Source organism: Erpetoichthys calabaricus, chromosome 1 (genome assembly GCF_900747795.2).
Source record: "Erpetoichthys calabaricus chromosome 1, fErpCal1.3, whole genome shotgun sequence".
NCBI lineage: Eukaryota > Metazoa > Chordata > Cladistia > Polypteriformes > Polypteridae > Erpetoichthys > Erpetoichthys calabaricus.
In genome coordinates, this window is record NC_041394.2 from 95826987 (window position 1) to 95848987 (window position 22001).

General features: G+C 39.3%; 1 protein-coding gene across 1 annotated transcript in view; it reads left to right on the forward strand.

Moving 5' to 3' along the window:
* The window catches only part of creb3l2 (cAMP responsive element binding protein 3-like 2), a 78443-nt gene extending 56758 nt beyond the window's left edge, over window positions 1-21685 (forward strand). Inside the window, exons 4-12 of the mRNA XM_028803659.2 lie at window positions 3580-3664; window positions 4808-4992; window positions 8322-8468; window positions 10480-10538; window positions 13049-13117; window positions 13365-13464; window positions 16364-16487; window positions 17247-17481; window positions 20940-21685. Of these exons, the coding sequence (XP_028659492.1) occupies window positions 3580-3664; window positions 4808-4992; window positions 8322-8468; window positions 10480-10538; window positions 13049-13117; window positions 13365-13464; window positions 16364-16487; window positions 17247-17481; window positions 20940-21015 (1080 nt within the window). The 3' untranslated portion in view covers window positions 21016-21685. The remainder of the gene's footprint in view (window positions 1-3579; window positions 3665-4807; window positions 4993-8321; window positions 8469-10479; window positions 10539-13048; window positions 13118-13364; window positions 13465-16363; window positions 16488-17246; window positions 17482-20939) is intronic.
* The last annotated feature ends 316 nt before the right edge of the window (window positions 21686-22001 follow it).

The window sequence follows — 22001 nt, forward strand, 5'->3', positions numbered from 1 at the left end:
CATTGAATTAGTGAAAAATAGCAGACACTTCCTGAAAATAACATTGTCACTTTGCGGCTTAGAGGACCTCAATTTGTCTGCGAGCCAGTTGCGGTTTCTATTAGATTGACTTGCAAAGGATCTTGGCAGGATGATCACTATCAAAACGTTTTATACAAATCCTAGTTCAGTAAGCACAATGATTGATATTATCTTTATATATAACTAGTCATTTAGCCCGTTACAGTAACGGGCGCTAGAACAGTAGTGCATAAACATTAGTAGGAACAGTCTATATTAAATGGCAAGGGACTTTGACCTCATTCTTTTTGTTGGTCGTATTTTTCTTTCTTGCAGCCTTTCTTTTGTTGATGTTTACTTGCTGAGCTGACCGTTCTTTGTGGGCTGCCGCCGTGTATTGTGTGTCTTTAATTTTCTGTGACAGTAATACTATCTTGTACGTCCGCTGGCTTGTACGTCCGTAATATACCTTTAATTTTCTCTGGCGGTAATACAGGTGTGCGCGTCGGTAATATGCCTTTAATCTCCTCTGACAGTAATACTGGCTTGTATGTGGCTTTAATATGCGTCACTGTATTGTGTACCTTTAATTTCCTCTCGCAGTAATACTGGTTTGTATTTCCGTAAAACGCCTCTAACTTTCTCTGACAGTAATATCGCGCATCGCACCGTGCCCCGCGCATGCGCACTTCACCAGAAGACACACACACACGGACACCTGGACGCACACAGGGATTTTATTAAAGAGGATATGCTACCGTGGCTGTTTGTTTATCTGTCCAGGATTTTAAATCAGCTGTAGCTCGCAAACCGTTTGACCGATTGACCTGAAATTTGGTACACATATACTACGTGACATGTGCTATCCGCTTTCGGGTTGATGATTGACCTCCGAGATTATTCCTGTTTTTATTTTTATTTTATTTTATTGTAGAATCAGCTCTCGGAAGCGGCAAGCAGTGCGGTGCATGCATATGGGCGCCATTCTCATTCTCCGTCACTTCCCCTACCTCTTCATATCTTAAATCATTCTTGAGGTAGATTGAAGACTCAAGTGCCAGCTTAAGTGAAAAATTAAGGAAAACGTACTAAGTAATTGCAACACAAACTCTGACTTAATCAGTTTTAACACAAAAAGATGCCAAGAGAAGAAGGAGGCCAGTAGGGTGGAGTAAAGAAGAGCTGCTCGAAGCAGCAAGCGCATCAACCTCTGAGCAAACAAATGCAAAACGTACAGAGAAAGAGGATGAAAACTAGGAATGCTCAAGTCAAGTGTATTCACTGCACGTTATGGTGCAGTACACAGTTACTGGTATATAATAAATTAATAAAATTCCAGACCTTAAAACTTTTTCAAAAACAAAAAGAAAAAAAACTAAAAGACAATAAACAAGCAGCAATAGTGACTTAAAATGAGTTGAAAGGTTTAGAATGACAACTTGTTTCAGAGGTTCACTTGAGATGTAAGTGAATTGCAGTCTTCAGCATCCTGCCTGAAATCACCCTCAGACCATATATATTCCAGAATTCTCTGTATACACTAAATAAACATTTACTAGACAAGCTGGTTAATAGTTTAACTTAAATTTACATTCATTTCAATTTAATTTGGTAGTTAAGTGAGGAGGATTAGTGGGTAGCCTGGAGGCAGGTAGGACATTTCACGGAATTTGGGTATACAGTAAATGAAGTTTAATGTTTCCAAATAAAAAAAAAATTCTTTGTAAACGGATAAAATTTTAGATATTGTATGCAGAATGTTGAATGCGAGTTGGGAGTGAGTAAGTACACTTTTATGCTAGTGATTATGAAATTAATTAAAAATAATTCAGGATATATTAGATGGACTTTATTATTACAGGTCAGAATGAATGCAGATTGTTTCAATCAAAATAAATGGTGCCTTACTAAGAACAAACAAGGCTGCCGTTTCACTAAAAATGCTAGAAATTCCATTGCACACGGAGCAGGGTGCACAAATGGGACCAGCTGCTTAGCAATGTGGTTGAAACCGTTCAGTTTGACATCGTTCTGGAAGTACTTGGTGTAAGTGAGATCTGATTGGCTGTGGTGGGGTGAATGTTCGACTGATGCTTTGGAGCTGCTGCACAGTTAATGGAGTTTGTGTGTTGTTTTTTTTATGGTTGTGGGCCATCAGTAACACTGAAGGTTTTCACTAAGTAATTCAAATTCTTGTTTAATTAACTGGATGTAATGTGCTCTAATTCTGTAGTCAGAAAGGCACTGGGTGTTGGATTTACTTTTGTAAGAGTATTAGTAAGGTTTTTTTTCATAATAATACAGTAATAATAATATTTGCCAATAAACATTGTCATTTTAACTGTTTAGTAATCAGGAGTTCCCTTTTTTGTTTTCTACTTTACCATTTCTCTTTTTTTGATACAGTTTTCTACCTAGGATATCCACTCTTTTTATTTTTTTGGACCAGTTGCCCCAGTTCAGGGTCTCTACAAGCCTCTGCCACCAGTATCAGGCACAAAGCAGAACTAGTCCTGCTGAGGAAGAGGCACCAGTCCATTACTGGGCACATTTCTGGGCACAAGAATATTCACTCATATTGGCTCCATTTGCCACATCAATAGCAGTTAACAAAGGACAAATGGCAAAAGAAGATTGTTGTTGTTTTGCTCATTAGCAAGCAATAGTTTGAATAACCATAACATCCATCCATCCATCCATTTTCCAACCCGCTGAAACCGAACACAGGGTCACAGGGGTCTGCTGGAGCCAATCCCAGCCAACACAGGGCACAAGGCAGGAACCAATCCTGGGCAGGGTGCCAACCCACCACAGGACACAAACAAACACACCCACACACCAAGCATACACTAGGGCCAATTTAGAATCGCCAATCCACCTAACCTGCATGTCTTTGGACTGTGGGAGGAAACCGGAGCGCCCGGAGGAAACCCACGCAGACACGGGGAGAACATGCAAACTCCACGCAGGGAGGACCCGGGAAGTGAACCCGGGTCTCCTAACTGCGAGGCAGCAGCGCTACCACTGCGCCACTGTGCCGCCATAACCATAACATTACAAATTAAATACATTTATAAAACACTTCAGTAGGATTCAACCATCCCTGATGGAAACTTTTGGATTGACACAGTAATGGTGCAAATGGGCAATAAGTCCATGTTTCATTGAAACAAGAATTTTTAACATTAGGAGTTGACTGGAATAAAAACCTGCAGCCATAGCAGGCCTTATAAATGATCTTGAGAACCAATTTAACTCTTTTAACATAAAACCTGATGTTATTGACTCAACGATCCTTGAGAGAAGTACATCAGCAAAAACGTAGCTTGTTGCAGATCACAGCTGGATAGGATTTATTTTTATCCCTGCTAAGTATGATGTTCTAACTTTTAATGTCCAATTAACATTTTCCCAGGTTTCCCAATACATAAATTAAAGATATGTATCTGAATAACAGAAAATAGGCCTAAAACTTGCTTAGAGCTTTTAATTTCACCATGACTTTACTGTCTTTTGCTGTGAGTTGAATATAATAAATAAAGACAATATGGTTTTTCTCTTTTTTCTTTGCATTTTCAGATAAAAGATGACAGTGATAACACAATTCCAGAGATAAAACTAGAGCCCCATGAAGTCGACCAGTTCTTGAATATTTCACCCAAAGGTAAGCTTTTAACTTACAGGACCAAGACAATGCTGAATATAAAGGAATGGATGTTATGCTCAAACTGTATAATGGAAGAGTGAGACCACTCAAAAAAGACATGTCAGGACATAAAGCTGTGCAGAGAAGAGCAATCAAGTACATCCCAGGAGGAAAGGGAAGTGCCTGCCCTGATAGGCTAAGGACATTTTTTTTGTCTCAAGCACAAAGGTTGCTTAATGACTTAATCCAGAGCTTTAGAATTCTCAAAGATATCAATAAAATTGATCCAACAATATTATTTCAATTAATAAAGGCACTGATGTGCAATGGCTAAAGCACGGGTCCCCAATTCCAGTCCTGGAGGGCCGCAGTGGCTGCAGGTTTTCATTCTAACGCTTTTCTTAATTAGTGGCCTGTTTTTGCTGCTAATTAACTTCTTTTGAATTAACTTTAATTGACTTGTTTTTTAAGATTTGTTCTCCTGAATTTCTTCATCGCACCTCTGAATTACTCCATTTCTTTCCTTAAATGGCACCTAAACAGAAATGAAATTTGAAGTGAGTGAGCCAACAGAAGACCAACTAAGTCAGGGCCTGAAACTCCAACCAATTTCACTCCAACCAGTTGCTTAATTAGGCGCTGATTCTCATTGTTAATTAAACCCGTTCTTCAATTCCATGGCTTTTTGCTGCTCTTGTTGTGCAATTGCAGACATTTCTGAAATCGTTTATTTTCTCTTTTCTAACAGCACTGTTAAAATAAAATTGAAGATAGTATCTCTCATAGGTTGCATAGGTGGTATGACATAAGCAACATAGACAAGTGAATCCAACAAAAGAGGTTTATGTTCTAGTATAAAATACAAAAATCATCAAAAGAATTACAGAACAGAATACGTGTTGTTAACAGTTATCAGACTATTGCAACCTCAGTTCTATCCCTTAACACACACGTGGGAGCCTGACCCCATCACTGGTAAGTAGCAGGAAAACTGTACTATTTCTAGTGCATTCAAGAGTCTAACCCCTGCCTAAGAAGGCTGTTATTTTAATTGACTGACTCACTAAGCCAAGTGACCTGCATTTTCAAAGTGTACTCTGGATAATGTATAGTTTTACCAAAAATTCACTTTGTGTAACATTCTTCTTTTTATACTCCCAGGGCTGGAACCTCTGCAGTTGCCTCCTACACCTCCCAGTTCTCATGGAAGTGATTCAGAAGGAAGCCAGAGCCCAACTCGATCCTGTCCCACCCCCAGCCCAACAACCCAGGTCCAGTCGGTCCTCAAGGTGGCTTCCCGGACTCCTTCATCACTTGCAAATTCTCCTCTTCTCACAGCAGCTCACGTAAGTATTTGCATGTGAAGGGCATGGATGCTGCAAGCAGAGCTTTTCTATGTGTAGTTTGCAAACCCATCTAGGACCGAAGGTTAGGCATTGGTATGGCACAATCTATCTATCTATCTATCTATCTATCTATCTATCTATCTATCTATCTATCTATCTATCTATCAATCACGCACAGCCACACACAGTATGTCCATTGGGGTAATTTAGAAAGAACAGTTGGTATTTCGGCTTTGTTGTCAGATAAGGAAAGAGCATACAGAGTTCACAAAGACAACCTGAATCAGATCCGTTAGGCCACAACACTTTCCAGTCTGCCTGCTACCACCAAGCTGCTTAACCTGTTCTGACCGACAATATGGAACAAAGCAGGTAGTCATACTGTTCACCGATATTGAGACACATTAAATTGTTAGTTAACCCGAGTTAAGGAAAGTGGAGGTATCTGCTACACTGGCCACTGCCCCCATATCCTGAAACCAATGACACTCGTCTCTCTGTCTCTCTTTTTTTTGTTTTATACCGAGTATGGCCACAAAACTGCTCATCAAAGCAGTTAACAGTCTTCCAGCCAACGTAAGACATTGTAAACAAAGAAGAAAAGACCATTTGGGTATTAAATTCTTAAAAACATAAAATACCATTACGTTTTCCAAAGTGCTTATTGTAATTCAGTGTCACACAGGGCTATAGCCTGTCTTGGCACTGGGAGCAAGGAGGAAGCACCCTTGGATATGGTGCCAGTCCATTACAGGGTGCATTCACACTTGTGCAGAACTAATTTGGAATCATCAGTCAGTCTCACCAGCATGACTTTGTGGATGTGAGAAGAAAACCTGTGGATCTGGAGGAAGACCATGTATAGTGTGCAAGGATAATGGTCGGGCATGGGATTCAAACTAACAGCAGTGGATCTGTGAGAGAGTATCACTATAATCTACTACACAGGATCCCCTGAGTCATATACAATATAATAAAAATTCTGAAAAGGATTTAAAGATTAATGTCATCAAGTTAGTTTGTGTCATCTTTAAATGAACGAGCTAATCCTTTTTTTATTATCTTTATTGTACTGTATGACTTTGTCTTCTTATGTAGGTTTTAATGAAGAGATTGATGGCCTAGAACAGGGGTCCTCAATCACCGTCCTGGAGGCCCGCAGTGGCTACGGGTTTTCACTCCAGCTAGTGTCCTATTTAGAACTCAGTCCTTGCTGATAATGAAAGTTGGTGTTTAACTCTATGCCTTGTTAGTACCTTTATTCATCAAAGGCAAACTGTAGTTACTTTGTAGATAAGAGGTCCTCAATTACAGTCCTAGAGGTCTGCTATTGGCTACAGACTTTCACTTTAACCAATTTCTTAATTAGAACCCTTTTATTTACTACTAAAGCAATACATTTTTTGGGATTAAATTTAGTTCTCTTGCCTGTTACCATTCAAAACCCTTAATTGCCTATTTTAGATTTTAGCAGCTGCATTTAAGTTTTAATTGTTGCCTGTTTTCTTAATCAGAAATTAGTTAATAATGAGATACAGATAACCAGTAAACCAGCAGCTCACGTGCTTACCATGAAGTATCTGTGATAAAAAATGTTTAGAAGTGAATGAGAGGGAAATTGGAAGGACCATTTAAGTTTAAATCTATTCTGGTCCACCAAACACTTGGATAATGTTCTCACAGAAGGAAACTCTACAGTGCTATTAAAATTGCTTTTGGATGAATGCAAGCATTAACAAGCCAAACAGTTCAATACCAAGTTTCATTAACAGCATGGACTGCTTTCTATTTATGAAATTAGTTGGAATAAAAACCTGCAGCCACTGTGGCCCTCCAGGACCGTGACTGAGGACCCCTGGCCTAGAACATTGATGAATGGATGTATAGGCAGAATGTTGTGCTATTACTGAATGCCAGAAACAGACATAAATTGCTGTCTTGTTTTAATAGGAGTCTGGTTTCAGCATTGTTTAGTGTTTCTGATTCACAGATGTAGAGCCTTGGCTTCAAATCTTAGCCTGCTCACAGTTTTATGTATTTGTGGAGTTGGCCTGTTATCCACAAATTGGCAAAGTGAGCCCTGAGATGGACTAGTGACTTGTCCAGTGATGGTTACTGTTACTCCTAATACTGGCTCCCAGTGACCCAGAACTGGAATTAAACAGGTTCAAAAGTGGATTGGCAGTTTGCATGCACAAAGCCAATATATACATGAGGAAAACACAAGAAAAATTAAGCGTAGTAAGCGGTGTCACACGTGAAACCTTAAAAGAATTATATTGTTGAAATAGATGAGTAAATTTGCATGTAACTAAAATAATATATGAAACTGTTTTCAGTATCAAGTACCCCTATGGCCCCTGGTGACTGTCAGCTGTTAGCCAAAAATAACTTGTGAGCCTTGCTGAATGTAACTTGCTTTACAGTTTCACATCTAAAATCCCTTAAATGCTGCACAGATGCTTTATTATGGTTTCAGTAACACCCAAGAATATATTTTATGCCCATGCGCTGTAATATCAAATTCCACCCGCCCATTTAGTGTAGCCACTCAGTCCGATTTTAGGCTTACAAGTTGGTGAAAACTATCTTTTCAATATTGGGCCCAAGACTGGATAACTAACCCTGGAAATGGTGAGCATATATCGCATGGCACACGTCCATACTTGGTCTGTATCTATCAATTCAGTGTGGGGACAGCAATCAGGCTAACTTGTACATCTTTGGGATATAAAAAAATCTAACTTGATTATCCTGTGTAATTTAAAGATAAATATTTCTTAGTAGGCCTCCTTGGAAGAGGTCAGACTTCTTGATTGTTTAGACATTTTCGCAAATCACAAAATGTAAAAGTTATGAAAGAAGACATTTGATTTGCATGCATTAGGTGGCACAGCAAATGGCACCACCACTTTACTTCTGTTAGATCACACATTACTTTCCAAGCTGGGCTGTGTTCTGTTGAATTTACAGGTTCTCATTACATCTTTATGAGTTTCCACTTGAAACAGATTGTTTCCCTGTGGTGTGTGTGTGCGTGTGCGTGCGTGCGTGCATGCGTGTGTGTGCGTGCGTGTGTGTGTGTGTGTATGTGTGTAACTATCCAAGTCCTGTTGTTCCATCCTTGAGCTCAGTTGTATAGGAAAAGGCTTTAGCTCCTTTCATAGGCAACCATTATAAATAATTTCAGAAAATTAATGGACTGCTATAGTGTATACAGTATACTGCATCTGTGTGCTGCTTTTATTATTATGAAACAGGAAATTCAAGACAGGCTGAAGGTTCTGTTCTTTAGTGACTTTAGTGACATGTTCCGTTCTTTCTTGCAGAAATTACAAGGAACTGGACCATTAATGCTCACAGAGGAAGAGAAGCGAACACTGATTGCAGAAGGTTACCCAGTACCTAACAAGCTACCTTTGACAAAAGCTGAGGAGAAAGCCTTAAAGAAAATTCGACGAAAAATCAAGAACAAGGTAACAAGTTCAGTGGGACATTAGAGAGAAGTAGCAGCTTTATACAAGCCCTGTTATTTAGAGGTTGCAACTTCTTAACTGGCACCAGGTCTTGCCTATTGGCTGTGGCACTAGGCTGTAAAGCTCGAGTTTGCTGGTTTAGTCTCCAACATTCATTCACTTACCAGGAATGTAAGCCATTTCCAAAACTAGGCACAGCAAGGTGTTGTTGTATACCTGCAAAACACCTTGGAATGGTGTTGATGGTAAAATATGCAAGAAAAAGACCTGCTCAATTCAGTTCATGGTCCAGGGGGAGAGCTGGAGCATACGGTGGCAGCTTCCAAGTTTGGATAGAGACAATGCATTGTAGGGCCCACTTTTACACATGCTTGCATTCTCAGTCAATATAGAGCCGCCAGTTAGCCTAACCTGCACGTGTTTGGAAGGGTGGCAGGAAAGCTGAAAAAACCCACACAGGACACTGGATTTGAAACCAGGAAGCAGAATCTAGGGGGTGGCCCTTGGGCTGACATGTTTGCTATATCATCACATTCCAAAAATGTATTTTTTCAAACATATTCTTTACAGCGCTGCTGCCTCACAGTAAGGAGACCTGGGTTTGCTTCCCGGGTCCTCTCTCCATGGAGTTTGCATGTTCTCCCCGTGTCTGCGTGGGTTTCCTCCGGGTGCTCCAGTTTCTTCCCACAATCCAAAGACATGCAGGTTAGGTGTACTGGCGATCCTAAGTTGTCGCTAGTGTGTGTGTGTGCCCTGCGGTGGGCTGGCGCCCTGCCCGGGGTTTGTTCCTGCCTTACACCCTGTGTTGGCTGGGATTGGCTCCAGCAGACCCCCGTGACCCTGTAGTTAGGATATATCGGGTTGGATGATGGATGGATGGATATTCTTTACAAAGACATATTTGTATTCTTTGTTCCTTTTGGCATTTAAGATGCTCTTATTTGTAATTTATTTTTGCACTGCATTGATATATGAGGCCGGACATTGGTGCAATGTGGTTAGCCCACGCAAGTAAGAATTTCAGTGTACTCTGTAAATATGGCAACCTATAATGATCTGAATCAACATGCTATGAGCAGACCTTTATAAAAGCAACTTAAAATGTACGTCTTTAATGTGCACAATGCACCTAATTTTTCCAGTTGAGTCAAAAGAGGTACTAAACATCATACAGCTATTAAAAGACAAAAAGATTTGTTCATGGGAGGCTGTGTGTTAAATTAATCAAAAACACATCTTGACGCTAACCCTTTGACATCATCAGACTGACTCACTCATTGTAATCTTTACTCTTTAAAATAAAAAAAGTCTTTGAATGATTCATTGGAGTGATGCTAAATTATTTTAAGTCAGTTACTTGTGTAACCGCAAGTCTTTCTTCTCTTTAAGCATTTCCATGAGGGCCATTTTGGGTGATTTTTTTCCAGTCTTTCAGTGACATACCCTGGCCTCTTACAGTAGGTTTTAATCAGAGGAGTGGTCAGGCTCCCAGCCCTCCCTACAGGCAGTTTGATTCAAATTAGTGTGGGTGTCACAAAAGAACACGATAATCCCTTTGGCATTACAAATGAAAATGTCAGCTAGTTCTACGACAAGTTTGACAAACTCTTTCAATAGCCGGTAATGATGCCCAGAATCAAAATCAAATGAGACTAAATATAGTTGTGTGAACTTTTTGATCCCAAAAGAGCATTCGCATATTCTACTTGCAGCAGATTCACACAGTGAAAAGAAAAGTAAAATTTCTTACAAGGACCTGTTGCAGACTCAACTTGTTTTTAACACCTTAACGGCATTTCTCGGACTATTCAGGTTTCCTTTCACATGTCTAAGGCCTGCATATTATGTGTACTGGTCATCCTAATATGGCCTGGTGTATGTCACTGTGCCTGATCCTGGCTGGACTCTTGCTTTGTGCCTTATGCTGTTAGTGGAGGCCTACTGCTAAGAAAGCAAGGTGAGAAAATGGGTCAATTCCCTTCTTTAACTCTTAAAATATTTTTGTTCCCAGATCTCTGCCCAGGAAAGCCGACGAAAAAAGAAAGAATATATGGATACATTGGAAAAAAAGTAAGATGATTCATATTTTATCCTCATGCAAACATTTAAGGAAGGGAGAATGCTGTAATAAAAAGCCCTCACTTTTTATGTGATATAATTTATTAGGGTTATCAAATAAAACAAACCACAACAAGAAAGGCAAGCACAAGCGCACATACATTCATACATTCTATGGAATTTCTTTGTGACTTCCCTTTCCATAACACATCTTGAAGGCAAGTACTGGGCTTCAAAACTGGTCTTAGTGTGTTTGCTATGATGAATGTTACCTTTTCAAGGTTACTCCTTACCTTGCACCAGATGAAATGCTGTAAAATGAATGAATGAATAAGTTGTTAAATGACCCATACTCTGTACACGTGACGATAAAGCCCCTTTAAACCTGTTAAATGTCTGCTCTAACGTGCCTGAACAGTGATGCCAATGTATTAGCGTGTGAGCTCCCTCTACTGGACAGCATAAGCAGTGTTCTTCTGCGGATTTCTATCCGGTTTATTCATATTATAGATTGAGTGGGATCCAGTCGAGATTTTTAAGCCATAAGTAATTTTGACTTCCACAGAGGAACAAACAAACAAGCAAGCAAGAACTGAGATCTGCTTCAGTGTCATTTATATATCCGAACAGGACTGTAAGCTATAGTGGCTTACAGGTACAGTATTCATTGAACCCAATTCCTTCTGTATAATTGAATGCATACTGTATTTCAGCTCCATAGCTACAATCTTAAAAATTATTCTGATCTTAAATAGCTTAATCTAACAGAATACCTTCCACCCACCCCTTTACTAAAGAGTCAAAAGAAGCTAGAGCTCATTTACACATATGAAATATATTACTCCATTTTAGGGCACACTCCTGGACATGTCCCTTGCAGTTTAAGTGTTTTGAGGTGGCGGTACCACTTGCTGCATCATTGTGCTGCTTTACCAGTATGGCAGCTGTGAAAAATGTGCAACAAATTGTACCACTGTGTTCTGTGAGTCACAGTGAATAGATCTGCTAAAAAGGATACAAATATATCCTTAACAGTATTAAAAATTGAATACTTATTTTACAGAGAAGTGGAGATGATTCATCTCTGGTGACCATCTTGGCATGTCTTAAGAAGCTGGCATGTAATCCTGCTCCGGAGAGAATAAAAAACGGCTAGAGATTTTGATAAAGCTTTGCAATACGAAAAGATTTATAAAGTTTCTTCCAATTTGAATAGTACCATAACCGGATTTCTGATGACCTCACAAAAGTGTTTTGAATATAGTAGTAGATATAGAAATATGTGGGTATGAAAGTGCAGTGGTTAGCACTGCTGCCTTATGGATCCAGTGACTTGTGTTCAAATGCCTCACACAGTCGTAGTCAACCTGTGCTTGTTTTACTCTTAGTATTCCTGTTTTCCTTTCCAAAAATGTATGTGTTAGGTTTATTGCCAAGTCTGGTTTGGCCAAGGGTGGGGTTATGTGTTTTGAGTGGGCTCAGCATTTGAGTGGGGTTGCTTCCTGCTGTGTGCCCAGTGCTGCTGTGCAGGCTGTGGCCCCAGTGAGCCTGAAATGGTTCAGGTAGTTCTGAGAATTTTAAGTTATGTCTTGCTTACATATGCCTCCTCAGGCGTCCCAAAATGCAATAGTTAACGCACATGAATGCAGGTTTAATCCTTGACACTGCTTCATGGTTTAACCCGCAACAAGTCATTTAAGTTTTTTTATTCTATGCAATTATATTGTACTAGTAAAGTGCCATAGGTAGGTACATACTATGAAAGACACCATACAGGCCATCCATCTATCCGTTTTAAGGAAACTATTATTAGATTCAGGGTCATTAGATTCTGGAGCAGAGTGCAGGAGAAGCAGTCCAATGTAGTGTTCCACTCAATCATTCACACTCAATAACTCAGAATGAAAACTTACCATTAGGTGCAAATAACTGGGATGTGGCAGCAAAGCAATGTTCCCAGAAAAAAATTCACCCGGTGTTGGCGATAATTTTCAACATTACATTCTTAAACCTATTTAACCTAATTCAGGGTTGTGGGGTTCACTATATCTATATCTATATCTATATATATATATATATATATATATATATATATATAATCCAACATCTGTCTGTCTGTCTACTTTTCATGAGAGAACTACTTAATGGATTTAGACCAGGTTTTTTTCTGTAATTTGCTAGAACATTCCGGTTGATATTGCGACCCCGCTCATTGTGCTAAGATTCATAGTTCGCTTGCAGGAGTGATATATTAATGGTAATCCAAGACAGAGGCTGCGGGCCGAGGGAAGGGAGAAGCGTGACGTCAGGAGTAGGGGGCCTTCCTCACTGTCCCGTTTCACTACTACTCGGGTGGAGCCGTGGTAGATGGCTAGTAATGCATATAATGATGATGTCATGTGGCAATTTAACAGATTATAAAAACAGAGCTTGGTGTGACCATCGGAGACTGCAACATTTATTTGCACTCCTGTTGAGTAGCTTTCTTAGCTGTTTCACTTTGACTTTTGTATTTCCAATAGGGTAGAGACATGTTCTAATGAAAACACTGAACTAAGGAGGAAAGTGGAGACTCTGGAGAGCACAAACCGGTAAGCACACCGCTCAAAGCTCATCTGAAAAAATATCTAAAATTTAAAAAAAAATGTTTAAAGGAACACATTGAAGGCAACTTTACAGACAAGTTGGTCATATCTATAAAGTAGTGATTTTAATGAACATCTTGAAAGTATAACATTTTAAGTTCTTGTCATTGTACTCTTGACTTCAGTGTCCAAAATGGGGAGAAGCATAGTATCGCAGACAGAATGTCCTGACTTGATTGTTTCTCTTTTTCAGATCTCTGCTGCAGCAGCTCCAGTGCTTACAGGCTGTAGTGGCCGGGAAAGTCCCTCGATCCTGTCGTATTGCCAGCACCCAGACCAGCACTTGTCTTATGGTGAGAAAAAATACATACTATATACATGAACATACTATAGGAACATATATTTGTATGCATTTTTCTATGTCTGTATGCAGGTTTATCATCTGATAAATGAGTACATAAAAAACATCATTTTACTTGATCTGCTTAGTCCAACACAGATTCTTAATTTCATACATAGTGGGAGAAACAACCAGGTTGGTGAACAAGTGAAGCTGAGGCTGAACTTGACACACCATTTTAAAACAGTTCACCAAAGAGTCCTTTTAATCTGAACTTCACAAAATGCGCAAAGCTTCCTTGAATTGCCCAATTCTTTCCAATTCATTTTAGAACCTGCTTAATCTACTGTAGTTTAGGGTCTCAAGGCTGGCGCCAGTTCTCACAGCATCAGGTATATGGCAGGAACCAAGCTTGGATAGGGCGCCATTCATACAGGCAACTACACTCAGTCACACTGGGCTTATTTAGAGGTATCTGTTAAATTTAATCTGCCTGCCTTTGGAGGAAAAATCCCAGTAGACAGAGAAAAATCCATGCAAGTATGAGGAGAAGGTGCAACATCCACACTGACAATGGCTGGGTCAGAATTCAAACTCTAGCACTCTGGGAGGTAACAGCGCTAACCTCTGTGGCAATGTGCCACTCCACACCAAATACAGAAAAAAAAAATATGAATGCATTAAAAAAGAAATAACTATTAAGCAAGGATTGGGTACTTAAGAACACTGTCATAATGAAAGGTTCCCCATTTTTGAAATCCTCGACAGTATTTCTTTCTACATTCTCCAGAGTTTGGCAGCAAGTATCAGCGTTTTCACTTTTACAAACCAGTTTGATTTCATGCCTGAACTGCAGATGCCTCACATTATCTCTGTTCATTATTAATTTGAAATAATTAATAACTATTCAAGAGTGTAATAATTAGTTAACAATGTTACTGCCGGGCGGCACGGTGGCGCAGTGGGTAGCGCTGCTGCCTCGCAGTTGGGAGATCTGGGGACCCAGGTTCGCTTCCCGGGTCCGCCCTGCGTGGAGTTTGCATGTTCTCCCCGTGTCTGCGTGGGTTTCCTCCGGGCGCTCCGGTTTCCTCCCACAGTCCAAAGACATGCAGATTAGGTGGATTGGCGATTCTACATTGGCCCTAGTGTGTGCTTGGTGTGTGGGTGTGTTTGTGTGTTTCCTGCGGTGGGTTGGCACCCTGCCCAGGATTGGTTCCCTGCCTTGTGCCCTGTGTTGACTGGGATTGGCTCCAGCAGACCCCCGTGACCCTGTGTTCGGATTCAGCGGGTTGGAAAATGGATGGATGGATGTTACTGCCATCATTTTCAACCATCTTTCTGTTTTATACACCCACTTGAATGTCTCAAGGAGTAGGAACTTATTCTAGTAACAAGAGGCATAATTCCAAAGAGATTTGCATTTTAGATTAATTGGGGATTTTTAAAATCGACTGGGTAGGTATTTATACATAAATGTGCCGTATGGCATCCATCTATGGTTAGTCCCTGCTTTGCTCCCAGGTCTCTTCAGATAGAAGCTTCCAACATGAGACCCAGGAATGGAAAATCAGAATAATGAATGAAAACTGAAGAGGGCACCAGTCCATAATACAACATGTTTATGTACACATTAAACAATCTCACACTAGTTCAGTTTAGATACATTAATTAGCCTAATACTGTACATGAAGGAAAACTCCCCAATACAAGAAAAATGTGCAGACTACAAGGATAAAGCATCACAGATAAGAAATGAACTTTAGTCCTTCTGCTGTGGGTATGCAGCAGTGTGCCAACATTTTCAGATGATCCACCCACATACTAGACCCTGTTTTTCTGTTCAGAGGTCACATGTAGGCCTTATCTGACTGTTAGCTGCGGAACCTCAGGCCCAAGATGGTAACTGAATGTGGATGGATGCTGTAAAGGCAATTTTACTGTATTCACACTTACTAAACTACCGTACCTTTATAATCACCAATTAAATTAAATTGACTGATGTTTTGAATATGCGAAGAAAGGCAAGTTTGCAGAAAAACCTTTGAAGAGCATTGGAAAAAATGTAATCTTCACAGAAGATACTGAACCCACACTCCTGGAACTGTGACTCAGCACCGTGCTGCCCATATTCAAATCAGGCAGTCAAAAATCTTAACTGGATGCAAAATGACAGTTATTCTGGCAGCATGCAAATTTTATTCCTGTATATTATTTCCAGTCCAACAGCATTTTAGCCTGATTATCATTATACAGCTGTAATGAAATGTATTTTCATGTTAAGTTAAAGTGTACCGTGTCTTGTATATTATGTGATGTAATAAAAAAATCTTTAAGAAACTTTCTAATGTAAAGAATAAATTAATTCAAGTTAGGATTTGTCTCCGGTCAATAGAAAAGATGTTTGAAAACTGAAAGAGAAATCATGCACATTATTTTTTAATTTTATTGCAAGAAGAATAAAATGTGATTCTGTTATTCCATAAAGCATTTATTTTTTGCCTTAGTAGGGATATAATGGCAAAACCTGAAAAGGTTACACTTAATACCCTGCTTTCTTTTAGTAGCTTCTTTACTGTATTTTAACATCTTTGGTGAACACCATCACATTTAGATCATATTACATTGTCATTGCTTCCCCCATAACACCTTCAGCTTTTCCAGCCAATACTGTTATTATAATGTACTGTATACATTCCTTACTGCAATTCTCATTTTTGGGCCCCTGCTGTGCATGAAGTCAGCCTGTATATTTTTAAAAGAATAAACTTTTACTGAAATTAGGAGGCACATCTCATTTACTGTATCTACAGATTAGAACTGCTATGTAGTCCACAGTTGATGACTATGCAGTGTGTAGCTTCTTCCAAATATTATTTCCATTAAATCCATGCGTATGTGCTTCTGTGTCCCAGGTGGTCGTGCTATGCTTTGCAGTGTTCCTTGGAGGGTTCTCGCAGAGTTTTGGGCCCTACTCTTCCATCACAATGGCAGACCTTCCCAGCCAGACACCAGCACAGGAGTCTTATACAGCTACAGGTAAAGATTGTGGACAATGGATAATCTTTATTAATGCTTCTCTAATCTTAATAAGGTTGTCTTAAATCTTCTTACAGAACGCATATTATCAGCATGCATGCATATCCATCCATTCTGTCATTTTCTGAAGTATATTGCGGTGGGGGGGATAGCCTTTTCCTGCAGTAAGGCACATACGTTTACACTTAATAATCACTCATACTTGATGGATACAGAGTTGCAAAATTGTCTACCATGCACTTCTTTGAAATGTTGGTATGATGCATGTAATTGGAGAAAACTTGCATGAGCAAGAAAAAATGTGAAAACTCTACACAGACAGTGAGTGGTCTGGGAATCAAAGATAGGATCCTGCTGTTCAAACTACTGCATGTGCATTTCACCTTAACTTCAGTTTTCAGCATTAATTTAACACTGACTCCATTGGGATCAGTTCTCGATCTTTCGTAGAGATTATAATAAAGTTTAGTGCATTTTCTGTTCTGGTCACAGTAAGCCTCCAATGTGTTAAGTAAAAATAGTTTTCATGTAACGTTCTGATGAGTTTGGAAATTTATTTCAAAATATCTATTGATGTTGTTTCCTTTGGTACTGCAGTACACTTGCCGCATCCTATTAAGCAACACAATATCATTTTATAAAGTTACAGAGCAACCCAATTTCCAAAACATTTAGTTTCAGAATTAAATAACTTGGGTATAGAAGGTGATTCTAAACATTTCAAGGTACATCTCTTTTCCTCCATTTTCTGAAATGCAGTGAGGTCAAGAAGCTTATTAGGCTTTAAAGAGCACAGCGGATTTGACGAGCCACACCCTTCCATACTGTCCACGGAATATTCAGAAGCATGGGACAGACAGAAAGACCTGGAATCACAGCAATTTGTGCCATCTCAAAAGAGCGATGTATATACAGAAGACAGACAGACAGAGTATCTAAACTACAACAATACGCAGACCGAGAAATCAATACTCATAGACTTGCATTCACACAGGTGAGTATGTTTTATGGCATGTACTTCATGAGTCCAAGTATGATGTTTTTGGAAAATTGTTTATTTAGTTGTTGGCAGCCCAATGGATATTTTCACCAGTGTCTTTGAAATCTTGGAGTCAGACTTCTTCATTTTCAGGGATAATATGTAGAGCGTCCATTTTGCTTTCTGTTTCCCATTTTTTTTAAATCTCAAAGCCAAATCTTCACCATTTTGACTAAAATGTGTTCACTTCACAGTGACTGCAAATGATTCAAGTGGGCAGTGATCTGACTTGTTACTGGTATGCACAGTAGTTTTCTCCACCACCATGGCATCATTATTCTCTTTGTTTTGATATTAGGAAGGTCTTAGAATAAATTACTAAAGAAAAGTAATACTGTGGACAAAGAAAAGGCAGATTAACTGTAAATGTAAATTAGTCACCAATAATGAATTGAACAAGGTGTCTACCTTCTTTTAATCTTCATATTTTGATGCATGCATATATAAAATGATTGTGTGCTCCTCCATTACCTTTTTATGTGATAAAGTGAACCTAAATAGAGCAACAGATTGTTTTTTTACAGTGCATTAGCTTTGTTGAACTCTGGCCTTCCAAATCTTAGCTTTAGAAGTAATAATGTACATAAAACTAGAAACAGTGGCCATATGTTGCAATGATGTAACTGACTTTTAACAATTATAGGCTCTAAATAACATTAAATATGATAAAAGCACTGCAGTTTGAGACCCAATACTGACATTGCCCATGGCTATACTGTGTGCGTGTGTGTGTGTGTGCGCGCGTGTGTGTGTGTGTGTGTGTGTGTGTGTACTGTATATATTATAAAAGGAAATCCTGGGACAAGACTTTCTCTGAGATAATTTCAACTCCTGCGAGAGATCATTTCTGGTCCCACAAGACAAGACTTTTGCCCAAGAGATTTTGACAAGTCCTACCCTCCTCTCAAACATTTATAATCATGCCCAAAGTCCAATCACTTCTCATTCATGTGAATGCTATTGTCATATACAGTTCCTGCACTCTCCGCTCCAAGCGAGGTCAGAAATAAAAGACAAAGAGTGGAAGAAAAAGTAGAATGTCATGAAGAGGTTCAGAAACATTGGTGCAATACACAGGTGTGGTGTAGCGGGTCCACAGCTCACATTAAATAGGCCACTTTTTAAATAAATAATCGCCATACTCACGGCTTAGCGAGTGGCCGTGGTATGTATGGCAAGAGTGGTTCCCAGGTGATGCGTGATGCGGATGGTCCTCACTAAAGTGCACAGGTGAGGAGTCATCTGCATCCGTAATTGGTGCCGGGAGCTGCTAATTGCCACATCTGATCCGCGTCCCCGTAATAAATAGAAGCGCGAGGCAGCTAGGGGAAGAAAAAAAGAAAGAAACAGAGGTTAAGGAAGAAGGAAGCAGGAAAGAGAACGCCAGTGAGAGAGAGAAAGCGAGCGCAGACTCGCACTGTTTGCAGGCAGCTGGGAGAGGCGAGCCCGAGTGGGGTGTTTGGCTGGCACCTGAGGGCCGACGGTAGTGGTCACTCCTGCTGAGCTCTTGTTGGAAGCAGGAGTGACCAGGAGAAGGTTGGCTCGCCTCAGCGAAGGCAGCGGGAGTCGGAGATTTGAAGTTGAATCCCCAGCGTTAGCATCCTGGCCGTTGGGGGAAGCCAAGTCTCGGTCTGTTAGTGGCCCAACGAAGCCAGGGATCAGGAGGCCACCAGACCAGTCGAGCAGAAGAAGGTCAGCTGCATGTATGGTGACTCCCCTGGTGCATAGCCTGGATGGGAGAAGCAGGGGAGTCACCAGTAGAAAGGCACTGGGTTGATTTTAAAAAAACAGCTTCCAGCCAACAATTCACAGCTTTTTATGGATTAGTTATTTAAGGAACTATGATGCACGCACTTTATTTTGGACACTTTGTTTTTGTTTGTTGTTTTAATAAAAGCACTTTGCACTCACTGTCTAGCTCATCGGTGACAATACCGACGGTGTCGGGTTCAAAGGCTCCCAGAAGCCAGATGGGAGCATGGAGCAAACCCGCATCGTCACAACAGGCAGAGCAGGTTAGAGATTATGAAAGTACTAAAATTCGAAAGTCTCAAAAAACTGATAGTAAAGATTGCATTAGTGCTAACAAATGGAAATTATTACTCTGTGAAATAACGGAACAGCGAAAAGAGATCGAATATATGGACATAGGTGATATGACAGAAGTATGTAGTTATTCTTTGGCTTTAAACTTTAAATTGGAGAATTGTAGATTTTTCTTCCCAATAAAGAGGCGTATCTGCGAGAATTAAAAGATTTGTTGTTTGGTGAAAGTGAAATCCTCATATGCAAGCAGCAGAGATGTGAAGTGGCTGGCACGTAGCGCAGACCAGGAGGTTGGCAAAGCCCCCTAGTGTGTGTGTGGAATATTGCATAAATAAAAAACACATATAGTACTACGTACACATAAAGGTAAATTTAAAATAAATGAGAAAAGGAGGGTAAGCATTTAAAGCTATGGGAAAGAATACAAATACCTGCTGTCCAGAGAACTAAACAATGAAATCAATTAAAAGTAAAAGAATGACGCACTGATTGTGAAATTGCTTAGAATTTACACTTGCAGCCACAAGACTGAAATTGAACACTACCGCTTTAATTAAATTACAGAAGTGCTTTGTTAGCAGCTGTAGTGGGACAATAAGGGCGACATGGACACCTGCTTTTACGTAAATGTCAGGATGGTGTAAATTTAGGTGTTGAGTTCAGGTATTTTTCCAGTTCAGAAGTTCAGGTTGCATGCCTTTTCTGTCCCAGAAATAATGCAGGTTCAAAGGAAAGTCTTGGCACAGGATTGGCCATAATTTTTCCTTTCTGTGCTTTATGATAACTCGAGAATTTTAGGCAGTGTATTAAGGTACCAGAATACTGAGAGGTAAAATAACACAAACACACCCGCCAGCAAGGCTGACTTTTAGAAGCAGTCATGTTTATTGTATTTTGGCGGTTGGAACCTCAACACATGAGAGATTTGAAGTAAAGCCTACATATATAGAGATAACAGGAACAAAGAACTATTTAAACAATTCTTTCTTTTAAAAATAGAAGAAAATAATTTAAATGGGGAATGTAAAATGATTACAGACTGTTCCAAGTCATTTTCATGTATTATTGTCATGAAACATCTCCTGATTGAATATTTCACCATAATATTAGTTGATGAAAACAACACTGTAAGTGGTAAGACAAAAATAATCCAAATGAATACGTGTGCTCTTTCTCCCCCTCTCTCTTTCTGTGTCTTTCTACTGCTTTTTTTGATTTATGTTAACATAATAACTAGAAAATAAACAGATTAACTCAAGTTGGGTAGGCTGCAAACATTTTTCTAATTGCAGAAAGGAAGCGACACGCAAATGCACAATTTTTTTGTAAATGTTTCTAATAAGTGCCTTTGTTTCTTTGATTATCAGATCACATATGGAATTAAGGACAAATGAAAGCAGAAAAGTGATTGAAATTGAGAGGATGGTCAACAAAACATCGTGAACCTGAAGTCCTTTCTTTCACCAGACACCCATCAATCTCTTGGCCCCTGCACAGTGCAGGATAAATCATATTTAGTATTTATATATTCTTATATGTCTTTGTTTTATGTTATGTAGTTTTATTTGTATTTTGTTGCAGCTCGGTTGTAAGCTTTGTTAATACTGTATTTTCTCTTGAATTTTTTTTTTTTTTTATTTTGATATTTTGTTACTTTTACAATGAGTTCCAGAGGGCTGAAAACTTCAATATTCAAACATTCATTTCATGGCTGGGTGAACAAAGAGTATGTGAGTATGTATGTCTGTATGTATATACGCATATATACTGTATGTACACACCCACTGAATACACTGAATATTCTGAAAACTCTCCAGATCCTAATTTTTCTCTGTGAATCTTGGGGTCTTTTTTAGATTGCCCACAGCTGCTTTGGACTCATTTGCATTGTATTTATGAATCTGAACTTGCACTGTAGGTAAAATGGTTTCTTACCATAATTTTGTAGCACTGCAAAATGAAAAATATTGTTGTTTTCCTTGTAAACGTGTTCACAATCAGTACCGATCTTGTAAGACACATTGTTTTGTGAAGTAAAATTTGACATTGTTTGTGAAGTTAACCAAAATGTTAAGCTTTTTTTTCAGAATAAATATTTTCCTTAGTAAAAGCACTACATGACTCACTTTTGTTTATTATCAAAATTTTAACTTCCTGATGAATGAAGATAAAGAAGGGGAAATCAAAGAAGGGGAAATCAAAGTAAAAACAATCTAAACCCTTGCAGTGTTGCAACTACAATACTTAGTTCATACAAGGTTCATCCCAAAATATATTTTATGAGAAATTTGTAAATTCTAGCCATTGGATTACTGAGACACTGACTGAATCGGGGACCTTGAAACCTTTTCACGTGAAAACATGTGCTCTTCACCATTAGTATTATTTCTTGAACATCATAATAAAAAGTAATTTTACAAACAAAAAGA